We start from the raw sequence: 13,448 nt of genomic DNA, 5'->3' as shown, positions 1-13,448 counted from the left end.
CCAACCCCCTTCCCCGAGCACCGGCAAGTTGAGGGGCTCCCCCCGCCCCGAAACCGGGGTGCGCCCAGACTGGGGCAGGAGCCCCTCGGAGCCGCAAACAGCCCTCCTGGAGGTGGGTGAGACAGAGCCGGGGGGGGGGGGCGGGCAGCGAGGCGACACGGCTCTGCCCCGCCGGGGCTCACCTGCCCGACCCTGGGGGGAAGAGGCCGGGGGCGGTCACCCGTGGGAACGGCGGCACCGGGGAACGGGCGGGTGGGAGGGGAGGGACGGGGGGGAATCCCCTCCAGCTGAGCGGGCCCGGACCGGAGGCGAGGGGGCCGCCGGTGGGTGCGAGGAGCTAGAAGAGCTCCGCGGAGGGGGGGTGTCTCTCACCAGATGAAGTCGGTGCAGTGGCTGCAGAAGGTGGGCTGCTTGAAGAAGCGCGCGATGAATTTGTGCTCCTTCACCTCGTGCACGTTCTTCTGCCTCAGGGCCCCCTTGCGAGCGAAGCGCCGAGCCGCGTCCGGGGCCGCGCCGGGCTCGGAGCCCGGGAACACGTCGGCCATAGCGCCCTCCTCTCCCCCCCCACCCCCCCAGCCACCACCCCCTATCCCCTCCCCGCCGGCAGCCGAGCACGGGCCGCGCCGGGAGTCACCGCCCCGACGTCCGCCCCGTCCGGCGGCCGCCGAGTCTCTGGCAACGGAGGCGCTGGGCGCTGCCTCCCGCTCAGCCCGCGCCTGACGTCGGAGCCGGCGCGTAGGGAACGGGAGGAGGATCCCGGCCCCGGGCCGGCGCCGGCTGCTCCGCCCGCGGGGTGAGCGAGCCCCCGGCCGCGGGCGGGGCGGGACGGGACGGGGCGGGCAGGGGAGGGGCAGGCCCGGAGCGGGGCCGCCCCCCGCCGGGGGGAGCTCGTCAGCACCTGCCGGCTCTCGTCAGCGGCTCCCGCCCCTCATACACACGCTGACCGGCTCTCCCCGCACACACCGGCTCCCCTCGCACGCATCGGCTTGGCTTCCCTCACACACCAGCCTCCCTTCCCTCCCCTCGTACACACACACACACCGGCTTCCCTTCCCTCACACACACACACTCACTGGTTTCCCTCACACACCGGCCTCCCTTCCCTCTCACACACCGGCTTCCCTCATACACACACACACACACGCACTGGTTTCCCTCACACACCGGCCTCCCTTCCCTCTCACACACCGGCTTCCCTTCCCTCATACACACACACACACCGGCTTCCCTCACACACCGGCTTCCCTTCCCTCATACACACACACACCGGCTTCCCTTCCCTCTCTCACACACACACACCGGCTTCCCTCACACACCAGCCTCCCTTCCCTCATACACACACACACACCGGCTTCCCTTCCCTCATACAGACACACACTTGTTTCCCTCACGCACACACCGGCTTCCCTTCCCTCACACACACACACACACTGGTTTCCCTCACACACCGCCTTCCCTTCCCTCATACACACGCACACACACCGGCTTCCCTCACACACCGGCTTCCCTTCCCTCTCACACACATACACTGGTTTCCCTCTCACACCGCCTTCCCTTCCCTCATACACACACACGCTGGCTTCCCTCACACACCAGCTTCCCTTCCCTCACAAACATACACACACCAGCCTCCCTCTCACACACACACACACTGGCTTCCCTCACGTACACTGGCTCCTCTCGCACACACCCCCCAGCTTCCCCCGCCAAAAGACACACCGGCTTCTTTTCTCTCTCTTTCTCTCCCACCCACCCACTCACACACACACACACGGTCGCTCCCCAGCTCGCCTCGCTCACACCGCACACAGACCGGCTCCTCTCACGCACCCCCGCCGCTCCCTTCGTACACACACAGAGGCAGCCGGCTCCCTTCTCCCTCTCCCTCACACACAGCAGCTGCCTCCCTTCACACACACAGAGGGCAGCTCGGGCACAGACGCAGAGTTTCCTCAGTGTCGGCCATGGAAACCGACGCCTTCTCTCCACATCGGGCCCCGGGGGCACCAAGAGGTTCTGCTGCCCTCAGCAGCTCGCCCGGGCAGGGACCTGGCACCAACAGGCCCGGGTGACCTCCGGCAACGGGCAGCACTGCCTCCCTTTTACCTTTACTCAGTACAGCTGCTGCACCGCCTCGCAAGCACAACCGCCTCCATCGCCAAGAGCACGGCTAACCTATACCCGGCCGCTCTCCGCCGCCTTCGCAGTGCACGCATCCTGTACCTACCCCGAGATACGGTATGCCACCACCACAACAAACAAAGGTGTAGCCCAGGCGCTCTCCTTCACAAACCTTTCCCCTTCCTGCAACCCAGAAAATAGTATACGTGCAAACGCTGTCTGCGGCTGTACCGTACAGCTGTACATCACACAACACCCACTGGATGTACAACAAATACAAGAGAAGAGGGGCCTCACTGTCCTGCCCCACTGCAGTGCGTCATATACATAGTTAATTTACCATACAATACAAATATCCCCAGCAAAAAGTGTAGGAAACATACAGGAAGTCTTTTTCACTAATTAATGCATCCAACATATGCACAAAAGACTTTTACTATGCTTTTATGCAGCGTGCTGACAGTCTAATAAAGTATTCTGTAAAATAATAGAACCGTTCATCTTTATTTATTCACATTATGCACAAAATGTTCACAAGTGCCTGGACATAGAAACATATCTGCTTATGGCATACATGCATTCTCTCATATTGCAATTCATACAGTATCTCCATACATTCAGAAAAACACCACATAAAGCATGACTGCATGTGCGTAAAAACACAATATATGTGCTGAACAAAAAACCCCAAGTCCTAGTAATAATTTTTAAAATAAATCTTATTCCCATGGCTACAAATTTTCACGTATGGGAAATGGATGCTTATTACAAGTTTCTCTACCCCAATATATCTACATACTTGTAAGTCTGCCTGTGTAAGCATGTGTAATACGTTTTATTTCACAAGACTGAAAACAAGCTAATTAACTCAAATGAAGTCTTATTTGCTGATGGGAAAAGTGCACACAGACATCTATGACAGAATAGAAATAACTTGTTACATGCTATCTTATTCTTAATTTTAAAACCTAGGATTCTGGGTGCAGCCTGGCTGAACTGGTATGTCCATGGCATTTCATCAAATAACTGATGACAGGGATAGCCCTGCTTTTTTTCTAAACTTACAGAATCAAGCTAGATGACCTATAAACTGTTTCCATATGCCCTTGCTTCATGGACTTTTATTCTGCAAGCAACTACTTTCAAATTTGATCTGAAATTCAATAAAATAGACAGATTTTTAATTTGATTTCCACCTATTCTACGTGTTTCAAATCCTTTATTCATCTTCAGAGGGAATAGATTTTTCCTGCCTTAATTAACTTATGCCAAAGCATGAGGAGCACTAAGAAACATTTTGTACTCTCATTAAGTGTTCTATCAAGAAATGTGGAATGTATTTATTTCTCTTTCTTTAGTGCTGTATTACAAACCTAGCTACCGAAACTGGAGAATCTGAATCAGACACAACTCTCATTACATCCATACGCTTTGTTGTTCCTTAAAATCTCACAAAGGCACTGAATCATTCTGGGTTCCAGTTTCTTTCCTGAGAGTGGCTCTGGTCAAGATTCATTCACTGAAACATCAGCGAGTGCCCCAGGCTCTTGGTTCCAGCACCTGCAGATTGCCTTGTTAGGCCCCAGGGAAGAGTCCAATGACACCAGTTGTGACGCTACACTATCACATTAGGATCACTTTAGTCTCTCTGTAAAGCAACCATTTTATCTCAACCCTAATAATTATTTGTACATTGTGATTATACAATTTAGGTAAGAGAAAAAAAATCTATTATGTGTGCATAGCAATCCTCAGACAACTAGGTAAACCACTATAACACAACCTTCCCTTACTGTATGTAACATATAACTCCTCTTACTGCTATATTTTGGATACACACCACTTACGCAATGCTTTTTTGTCTAGGTTTATATATTCACCTTCAAATGTCAAGCTTTGTCACTATGACCACGATAATCCTACAGTGGTACTACGAGGGGATACTACGTTCCATTCACCAGACACTTTAGGTATATGCTGTCGTAACATCAGCACCCTCTTGCTGGGGGGCTTTTAATTACTTACATACCTGTTTTTCCTACTCTGCACTCAGGTCCTGTGGGTGACACAGAAACTCATCCTCTGCAAATTACTGGAGGAAAGATGCCTGCCCCCTCTTCCTGAGCACGCACGTTCCCACCAGCAGCCCATGACTTGCTCTTCTGCTTAGGGTAGCGTTTGCAATTTGTTTCTGATTCAGGCCATCTGGACAAGGAGTCAGCATTATCGTTGTTTGTGTTCAGGCATATACATGGTTATTAAATCAGAGTACCAGCTTTCCCAATCTCCTGGCAAGCAGCTTCAGAATTCCTGACTCCAAAGCACCATTTACAGGGTCTTCCGATAACCAATTTACTCCTGCATGAATAGTTGGGTAATATCCTAGAGAGTTCGTCTGTGATAGAAGTTCCCATTGGATGGTTTATGAGTTTTTGAATAAGAATTTGATTATTGCTGTAACAAGCACAACTTCTCAAGTCCTTCCTATATTTGCATCCATACCATGATAGGTCTGTGAGTGCAAGCATCTGTGTTCATTTTGAAAGAGGTTTTTTAGAGTCATTCTGCTGCCTGTGAAATGCCTTCTCTTTTTACTCATCTGCTGGATCAGCATGCTACTGCCTGCATAATTTTTGGATCAAAAAGTAATAAAAAGAAGTCTCCTTCCTAAAGGAAGAGTGTCTGGATTGTTCTGTCCTTATTTACATGGGCTGCGCTGCATCAGGTCAACTCAAAGACAAAGCCAAGGATAACATCTTCAACTTCTTTGGCAATTGTGGTACTCTATTTTATTATTTCCTGCTTGTAAGAAATATTCAATAAACAGGAATAACTTCCTGCTTGAGACCTATAAGGAAGTTCACAACCTAATTTCTCCTCACATTTCAAAGCAAATTACAACCACTTCCTTTTCTAGAGTGTTATCAGAACAAATAGCTATTTTCCAAACCCCTTTTAGGAAGGATGACTTGATAATTGCAAACCCGCTGTCTAAAAATGATTTGCTTCACCGAGTCTCATCTTCCAAAGGAATTCCCACACAGTCAGCTTATGAGATATTTCTACCAGCAATTATTGTGGAATAATTACTTGCCAGAATTAAGTCAAAAGCAGTTATCAGTTTCCACTAATACACAGACTTCAGAGTAAAATTTCAGAAGCCAGGTTTTCCTAATTTCTTTTTCCATGCAACACATGCTTTGTTTCTCTCTCTGTTTGAAATTACCTATAGAGTTTAGTGTTGAAGCTCCCATTTGTAAGTTTGTCTATCATGTTTTGACCAGTAGCTATTAATTATGAGATAATGTCCACTACTGCTATGGGTTTTCCAGACCCTACTACATATTAATGAACAAAACTGCTTATTGTTCTTACCCACACTTTGGCAACAATGTACCCTAAATGTTTCCAAACATTAGAAAAAGGCAGGATGTGGTAATGTAAATAAATACATTTCTGTGAGTGTTTATCTGTCTGTTATCTGAGTGGTGAGAAGGAGATAGAAAAACTTTGTATCTCTCTATGTCAGCACTAGTTTCTGCCTCTTTCTGTGTCTTTCTGCAGCTGTGCATTTACAGTCTGCACAACTCTACCTGTGTCTCTGTATTTACACTGATTCTCTTCTCTGCCCATGTCCCCTCAAAGTTACTCAGACTGCAGGTTGGGAAATACTGGGTCACCAGACAGGTTTTATTATGAAATTATGCCTTGTGACAGACAGCTGTCTGTTTACAGATGCTAGTGCTAACGTGAAAGTTTGAATGTATGTGTTAAAACACAGTCCAAAAAAAGACTAAGTACAGAAAAAGAAGTCCTATGAGAGATGAAATGTCACAAAAAAAATATTTCTAAAAAATTTGAGGGAAAAAAATGGCATATCATAATAATTAATCATTTGCCAGGGATGAAACTGCAGTTCATTGAAACATCCTAATCAGCAAAATCCTACTTCCCTTTGCGACACGTAAATGATGCCATTATTCAACTTGAGTTTCCTTGAAAGTGGTGCAAAACCCATTCCTCATGCAGATAGCTGTAGATGCCTGTGAATTATCCTCACAGCAGCTCTCCACAGAACTGGAAATAAATGGCTCATGGTACACAGAACATTGAGTATAAAATACTTTTTTTTTTTTATATCAGTGTTCTCATCAGAATACTGAGTGACAACCTATTTCTTTCTTTTCTCATCTCTCAGGTGTATTAGGAGCACGGTAAAATATTTCCTAGTTATAGAGCTGAATCAGAGCTTGATGCTGTTATAGACTGAAATGTGGCGGGGGTCCTTTGGGATGTTTCATGGGTTTTGCCTCTTTTTTTCTTTGTATAAATAAAAACTTCTGCCTCAGCTGGAGTATTTGCTATCATTGTTATTTTGCAGATTTTGCCCTTACCACCAGCAACCGCTCTGGAAAATTTTGAATATCACTTCCAAAAAGTAATTCACATTCTTTTGAGTGCATCAGAACAATTCTCTTGTGTAGGCAAATTTTCAGTCTTCGACCGTACACACAAAAAAGGCAGACAGACTCAGACTTTGAAATAGAAACAAAGCACTCAAACGATGTGGAAAAAAGAACAAACCTCTCTTGTACCAACTAAACAAGACAGCCTCTATTATTTATTTAGAGAAACATGGCACACAGGTTTGTACGAAACAAAGTAGGTGGTTTTTTGCAATGGCTAATTGATCCCTGAAATTCCTTGCCCACAAGAACCAGCAAGAACCAGTGCTGGTGCGGGACACTTACGTGGGCTCGGGGAAGTGAGAAACCTGGGAGAGACAAACATTGGATGTTACTAAACACAGACCACAGCTGGCTCAGAAAATTCCCTAAACAGAAAGTCATCAGAAAGCAAGAGATTCTTAGAAAGAAGTATCATATCTGCTTGCCCTTGTCTCACTTCTTCTTAGGTGTGCACCTCTGGCTCCTGTTAGGGACAAATTACTCTAGATGGGTTAGATGCACCCTGCCTGAACCAGTACCACCACTTCTATGGCCTTCGTTTTCTTCTTTCATTAGAGAAAACATATTTACTGTATTCCTGCCAGCTGATGAAAAGTTACCCTCAAAAAACGATTTTTTCCAGTCTTTTTGCATTAAAAGTATAAGCTGCACATGTAGCTTTTAAGTTTGCAGGTAAAAGGAACGCTGTAGGTACGTCCATATGCAATCCCTTGAAGAGTAAAATCCGTCCATCAAAAACAGGTTAGGAAAGCAGAGTCACTACAACATCCTGAAGCCTTTTCCCGACAGTCTGCTGGAATCTCCAGTTCGCTTTTCTGACACAAAACTGGTACAAATGCAAATTACTTGGTACTGCTTGATTGCTGGAAACCGTCAGTTTCGGAATATCAGTATGTCTAGCATCAGATAGCTCCTGCTATAGCAGGACAATCCTTACAGCTTCTTTATGCTACTTATGGGCCATGGCACGTCATCTCACTGACCTGGAATTCAAAGTGAAATTTCCCACTGCTTCAATGTGAACAGAAAGGGGCGGTCTATTTTATTTACCATATTCCCACAAATCTTCTATTGAAAGGGATGATAATTTTGCAAGAGTAAGCTGAGTAGAATTTTGCCATGTGAAGATAAGCTGTAAATAGATATTATATATATCGTACTTCAAATTATTTTTGACAGTTGAATATCATTTGTCACATATACAAGAAATAGTAACTTTCATGTTGCATTTGGTTTATTCTAGAGAATAAATGTGAGAGGAAAACAAAGTCATATCAGCTGGAATATACAGGATATTCACTTCTTTTTTCTGTGCCACCATTATATTATGGCATGCTGATGTAAAGAAAGCAGAATACCATTTTCAGTGGTATGGTTTCCAACTATACCACATTCATCTGTGCTCTGCACCAGTGTTTACACTTATGGAAACACTAATAATTGAAATGACAGGAGTTTGGCTGGACAAACACAGCTTTAAAAGATTTATTTAATTTAGAGGAGCTGAAAAGAGAAAACACTGACGCACAAAACAAGCTGACATTAACTTCAAAAAAACTCCATTTTGAAAAGCCAAAGTGACAGTTAACTGAAAAATGAAGTGTAGAGAACCTCTCTGCCACAGCGACATAACACAAGGAAGGATTCTGTTAGCATTTAACATTCATTGAACTCCCCACTGGAATTTTCATATTCCAAAAAACCCCAGAAACTGTCCTTTAATGACAGTAGAGACTATTTTTGGTCTTTTAATCCAGTATTGTGGATTAAAGACTGAAAAGATTAGCAGACTAATACATATCATAACAAAGGAACATCTCCTTAGGTTGCACTAAGTGTCATGCTACCATCCAATTTCACAAGGTATGGTGACCTTAATAGCCCCAAATTGCTATTTGTGTGTAAATAAAATGCTACAGATGTTCTTTCAACATGAATTACATTTTTAAATAGGTTTGTTCCCAAAACCATAATTTTAAAAATCAGACATCTCACCCGCAATGCTGCTAAGGAAAAAAAACCACCAAACCAAAACCAGGGCATCCCATATGCAAGGGCCAGTGGATTTCATTCCAGATGTATTATGTCATGTCTGTGAGATAAGAGCTAGGCAGCTTGCTTTAAAAAGGTTTAGAACAGTGGTTAAGCCAACTTGTACAATGGACTAATATTATTCAACTTGACTATACTCTGAAGTCCATGGAAAAACAATGACCCTCTCGTTAAGAGCCACATGATTAGGTGACATGAGGGAGAAAAATAAGGTGAGGGTTTTTTTCTACAAATACAAAAAAACCAAAACAAAATATGTTGCGAGCATACATACATGTGCTTTCTGCGCATTTTCAACTCGTACCATAAATATTTTGCACTTTGTAGAATGCTCATGATCTGTTCTTCCCAAAACATCTGGACATCTTCTCTTTACAACACTTAAATTTACGAGAATGTCACTGATATTAGTTCTGGCAATGTTGGAAGGATTGCAATTTTATTTCATTCTGCTGCCAAAATGCTGGCAGCATCTCAGCATCTCCCTGTGCAATGCAAAATCTCTGTGTGCAATGAATAAAGGAAAATTGACCACTGATATTTATTTTTGTTATTTTTACATAAAATTACAAAATAAATGCAAAACTCTAAGAAAAACCTGGCTAGACGATGATGCAGATTACAACACTAGAACCAAAATTTTTAAGAGATATACACACATGTGGAAATTGTCAAAGCAGCCAAGTGGCCTTCTGGAAATCAAAAGAGAGCGCTACATTTTCCAAAGTACACAATACACCAAAAATTTACTTTAATAAAGTGAGCACTTTTAAAAGCATGGCCTTCATTTAGTTGCCTAAATAGAATTTGAGCCCTTCTGAAAATCTGATTCCAGTTATTGATACTGGCCCCTTCAAAATCTGCTTCCTCTTAGAAAGGCTTCGCCCTGGATTTATTGCTGGAGATTAGGGGCTGTCACAAAGTGAAATTAGTTTATTGATATCTTCCTACTCTCTAATGGTCCACACTATAAAAGTACCATACTTTGTGGTACAATATGAGTCTGTTAACAGGATCCAGACACAGAAAAATGCAGTGTCATGAGCATCAGACACAGGCCACATCGACAGAGGTGTACGAGGAAGCTTCCACAGCAGCACGATTCTAGCAAAATGACTAGCTCAAGACAAACTAATCTTTCCTATCGCATTAGGCCTAAACTCATCCACTTATGTTTGAATATTCAAGAACACTCTTAAAAATCAGCTTGTAAAAGTCAATGGCCTTCCCTCTGGATCCAATGTTTTGTGAAATTTTCAGTTCTGAGACTACATTTTTAGCTTTTTCAGACTTGTCAGTCAACAGTCAAGTGAGGAATTCCCCCTTTTGGAGTAAATTTGCTAAGAATACCAGAATAAAAATATATGAGAAAACATTACAGTCAACATTTTGTGTTGATTAATAAAGATCTGTGAAAAATTCCCAATCTTTTGTTAATTGTATATAAATTGATTCAAATCAATCAACTTGTGAAGGTTTTGGTTTAGGCCATAAGTGAGATCAGTATCCACTTTCTGATTACGCTGTGCAGGAGCTGAATCACAAAGGTGGATTTATTAATCTGGAACACTCTGGACTTCTGCCCAGAAAGAATTTAACAGATGATATCCATGGGTTAATAGAGATCATAGGATCTATCTAGATTGAAGCTCTCAATTTATTAGGTGATACTAACAGACACCTCCAACACAGCCAAAGCGCATCGGTTCTAGGCTGCTTTTAAAGACACAAACTTTTTAATGAAGTTTTTAATGTGGATTAATATACCAAACAGCTGCTTCATTGTTGATCCTCTTACCTGTCATTTGGGAAAACCAAAGAATGGCAGTAAATAAAGCTGGTGGTAGCTGGGCTTTCTGATAGTATTACAGCTATGTGCCAAGGGAGGCACAGGCAATTTAAGAGCGTTCTTATTTACCCAGAGAAATTCTTTATCGGAAGGGATGGAGTCATCCTAAGGTGGAAACTAGCAAGGATTGCTCCGCTGGATCACAAGGTGGTAAAATGCTAACGACAATTTCGATGTACTGAAAGTGTAAAGTGCATTCCCGCAGCAGTGCGCTTTCCTTGGAGAACTTGCATCACATCCTGACCAGGTCTGAACTCTCGCCAGCTTGTAAACAAGATGACAACCTGAGGCAATACATACATATATATATAAAAATAAAAAACCAAGGCCAGATGCTGGTCTCACAGAAATCTGTGGCATCTGGCTTAATAGAAAGCAGAAGAAAATTGATGAAGAGAATCTTGAAAACTTTGTTTCAAGCTTGGTGGAAGAAGAGAAACAGTTTGGCTTGAGCGTGGAGAGCACCCTGTCTTTTCTGACCTCTCTGTTACCACGGCTGGCTGGCTTCTTCCTTGAACGCAATTGTGTATCTCTACACCTGCACTGAGGGAAAAGGCAAAAAAGTGGGACAAGGCAAAAAAGGGCGAGAAGGTCTGTGGTTCCATACTGTGCTTTTATGTCAACATCTTAAAAATTGTCCCTTGGAGATCTCTTCACTGCAGAGTCGAACTCTCATAGAGAATAATTTGCCCCAAGGCTTTGTAATTTAACATGCCTGATGAAGAAATTTAATGCAGGATTTTTTAGACAGAGTTTTGATGAATTTATCAGAGGAACAGACTGTTTCACAATATTTAGGTCACAGTAGAACTGAGAGAGAGATCCTCTGCATTTTCTGTGCAGGAAATGAGAAGGCAGAGAGGAGGAAGTAGCTTTAAAACGCTCTCTGGTTTTGTACGCTGAGTTTAATGTATGTGAAAACTAGAACACTTTCATGCCTCTGCAAGAGAACATAGGCCTGCTACCACCTGGAAAACTTGTTAGTGCCAACCCTCTGAATCTCAGATTAATACAGGATCGGGTATTTCAATGCTACACTTCCTGCAAACTGGTGGGTGCTTAAAGCAATTTAAGGTCTAGGACTAAAATGTTAATTATTTTGCTAACTTCAGAAAAAACATTCTGAAACACCAGTGGTAATTAGGACTGCAGTTTACTCCCAAAATATGCTACTAAGTGAAAATACTCTTTTTAAAGAATTATATAGACACTGTTTACTTCTTACATCACTGAGGTATTCTTTCAGGTCAGTATCTGTTACTGTGTGTTTACTGCCAACATTTCCAAACACATGAAATAGACTTCCAGTGGAAAATAATACACTGCCAATGGATCTTGGCTTCTGGCTGGCTGAATATTTTGCTAATAGTGAATGTCTACACCCAAATTATCTATACGTTAAATATTAAATGCAACTGATATATAGGAAGTCGGAATGGTCTCCACTTGTCCAGAACTGAAAGTAATTATTTTTCTTTAAGGCTAAAAATGACTCAATTTACCTTCTTACTTTTTGTTTCCTATCTCTTCAGTGCAATGGAGCACTCACTTCAATATTGGACGTATTGAGTAGAGGTGATAAAAATGTTTGTGCAGTACATAAATGAACTTTGAACAAATATTAATAGAACTATCTTGGCAACATGAAGGGCAATGATTGGACCTGTGACTTAACACCTGCTCCCGCAGAGGAACACGGATACATCCATTAGCCATCTGACCATCACCTCGTCATACTCCAAAGGGAGGAACGGGTGTACACATGAAAACCCAGTGACCGACAGGTGAAACAAAAGGAACAGCATGAAGAAAACCAGAATCCAAATACCTTATCCTCGCAGGAAAAGGATGAGGTTGTTGGTCCAAGTACAGTCCCAAGGCCAGCTTTCATGCCAGAAAGCGTGTCTCGGCAAGAAGGTGCTGGCACATAAGGGAGGACTGCATTCAGGCCTCTCTTCAATATTCTACCTCAATACCCCTAATCAATACATTCCTTTTGATTTGAGAAACATCTGCATCCTGAACTGGCTGTGTCATGCATTTTCTTGTTGAAGAACAGTCATAAAATCTTGGGGATGGTGGGTAATGCAGACCCAACACTCATTGTCCAGAGGGACAAACTGCCAGGAAGTCTGTGGCAGGATCAGAGGTGTGACATATCCTACAATATCAGGGAAATTACAGCATCAACTAGAGAAGCAGACAGACAGATCAGAGGAAGGACATGGGGTCTGGCTCATTAGCTGAGGAGCTGTTACCTCTCACTGACCTTCAGTCTGTCTAGTTCTTGCAAGCTTTCTGCATAGTATCTCTAGGAGAGACCAATTCCTGTCTGAAAGTCTTTGTCTACCTTCCCATTATCTTCTGTCCCGATTATTACAATGTCTTTTCCTATTGTCATGACAGTGCTAGTTGACCCCTGGTGTCAATGAAGAATGCTGCTGTATAGACTGTTTTTCATCATCATTTTTCTTTTAGCATCCCTCCACTATTTTTTCCTCCTTCTCTTCCATATGACATTTTTACCTTCACTTTTAAGGCCTTTGCTGGCTTATCCTCTTCCTCTCTCTTACTCTGTACTGAAATCACTCTGATCAGCCAGTGATGCCAGCCTCCAGCATTTAATTGCTATCTTTTCAAACACACACTCTTGATCTCTGCTATGCTGCCCTTCATATTTTTGTCTGGGCAACACCACTTCTGCAAAGCCAGTTTGTTCACATTCCTCCTGCATGTTCTCCTTTCAGGTTACGCTAGCACAAAACCAGGTGACAATCCGACTGCTCTGATACTGATACTCTGCATATCATGCTGGTTGATATCATCTCAGGGTGTTCTTGCACCAATTCCTCTGCTTGCAGCTACCATTTCTTTCCTTAGAATATAATACTATTTGTGGTAGAGACCACCAGTCTGCTCTGTATTTATGTGGTCAGTAACGAAACAAAATTCTGCTT

At 43.5% G+C, this 13,448-nt stretch overlaps 1 protein-coding gene across 5 annotated transcripts in view; it reads right to left on the bottom strand.

Annotated features, from left to right (window-relative positions):
- PRKCA (protein kinase C alpha) overlaps positions 1 to 589 on the bottom strand; it is a 161,503-nt gene extending 160,914 nt beyond the window's left edge. For all 5 annotated transcript variants that reach the window (XM_075044249.1, XM_075044250.1, XM_075044251.1 and 2 more), the window contains exon 1: positions 373 to 589. In XM_075044249.1, coding sequence (XP_074900350.1) covers positions 373 to 545 — 173 coding nt within the window. In that variant the 5' untranslated portion in view covers positions 546 to 589. The remainder of the gene's footprint in view (positions 1 to 372) is intronic.
- Positions 590 to 13,448: the final 12,859 nt, after the last annotated feature.

The sequence above is a fragment of the Buteo buteo genome, chromosome 13, assembly GCF_964188355.1.
Source record: "Buteo buteo chromosome 13, bButBut1.hap1.1, whole genome shotgun sequence".
In the NCBI taxonomy this organism is placed as follows: domain Eukaryota; kingdom Metazoa; phylum Chordata; class Aves; order Accipitriformes; family Accipitridae; genus Buteo; species Buteo buteo.
The sequence above is the reverse complement of the archived record's forward strand: the minus strand, read 5'-3'. Positions and strand labels throughout refer to the sequence as shown.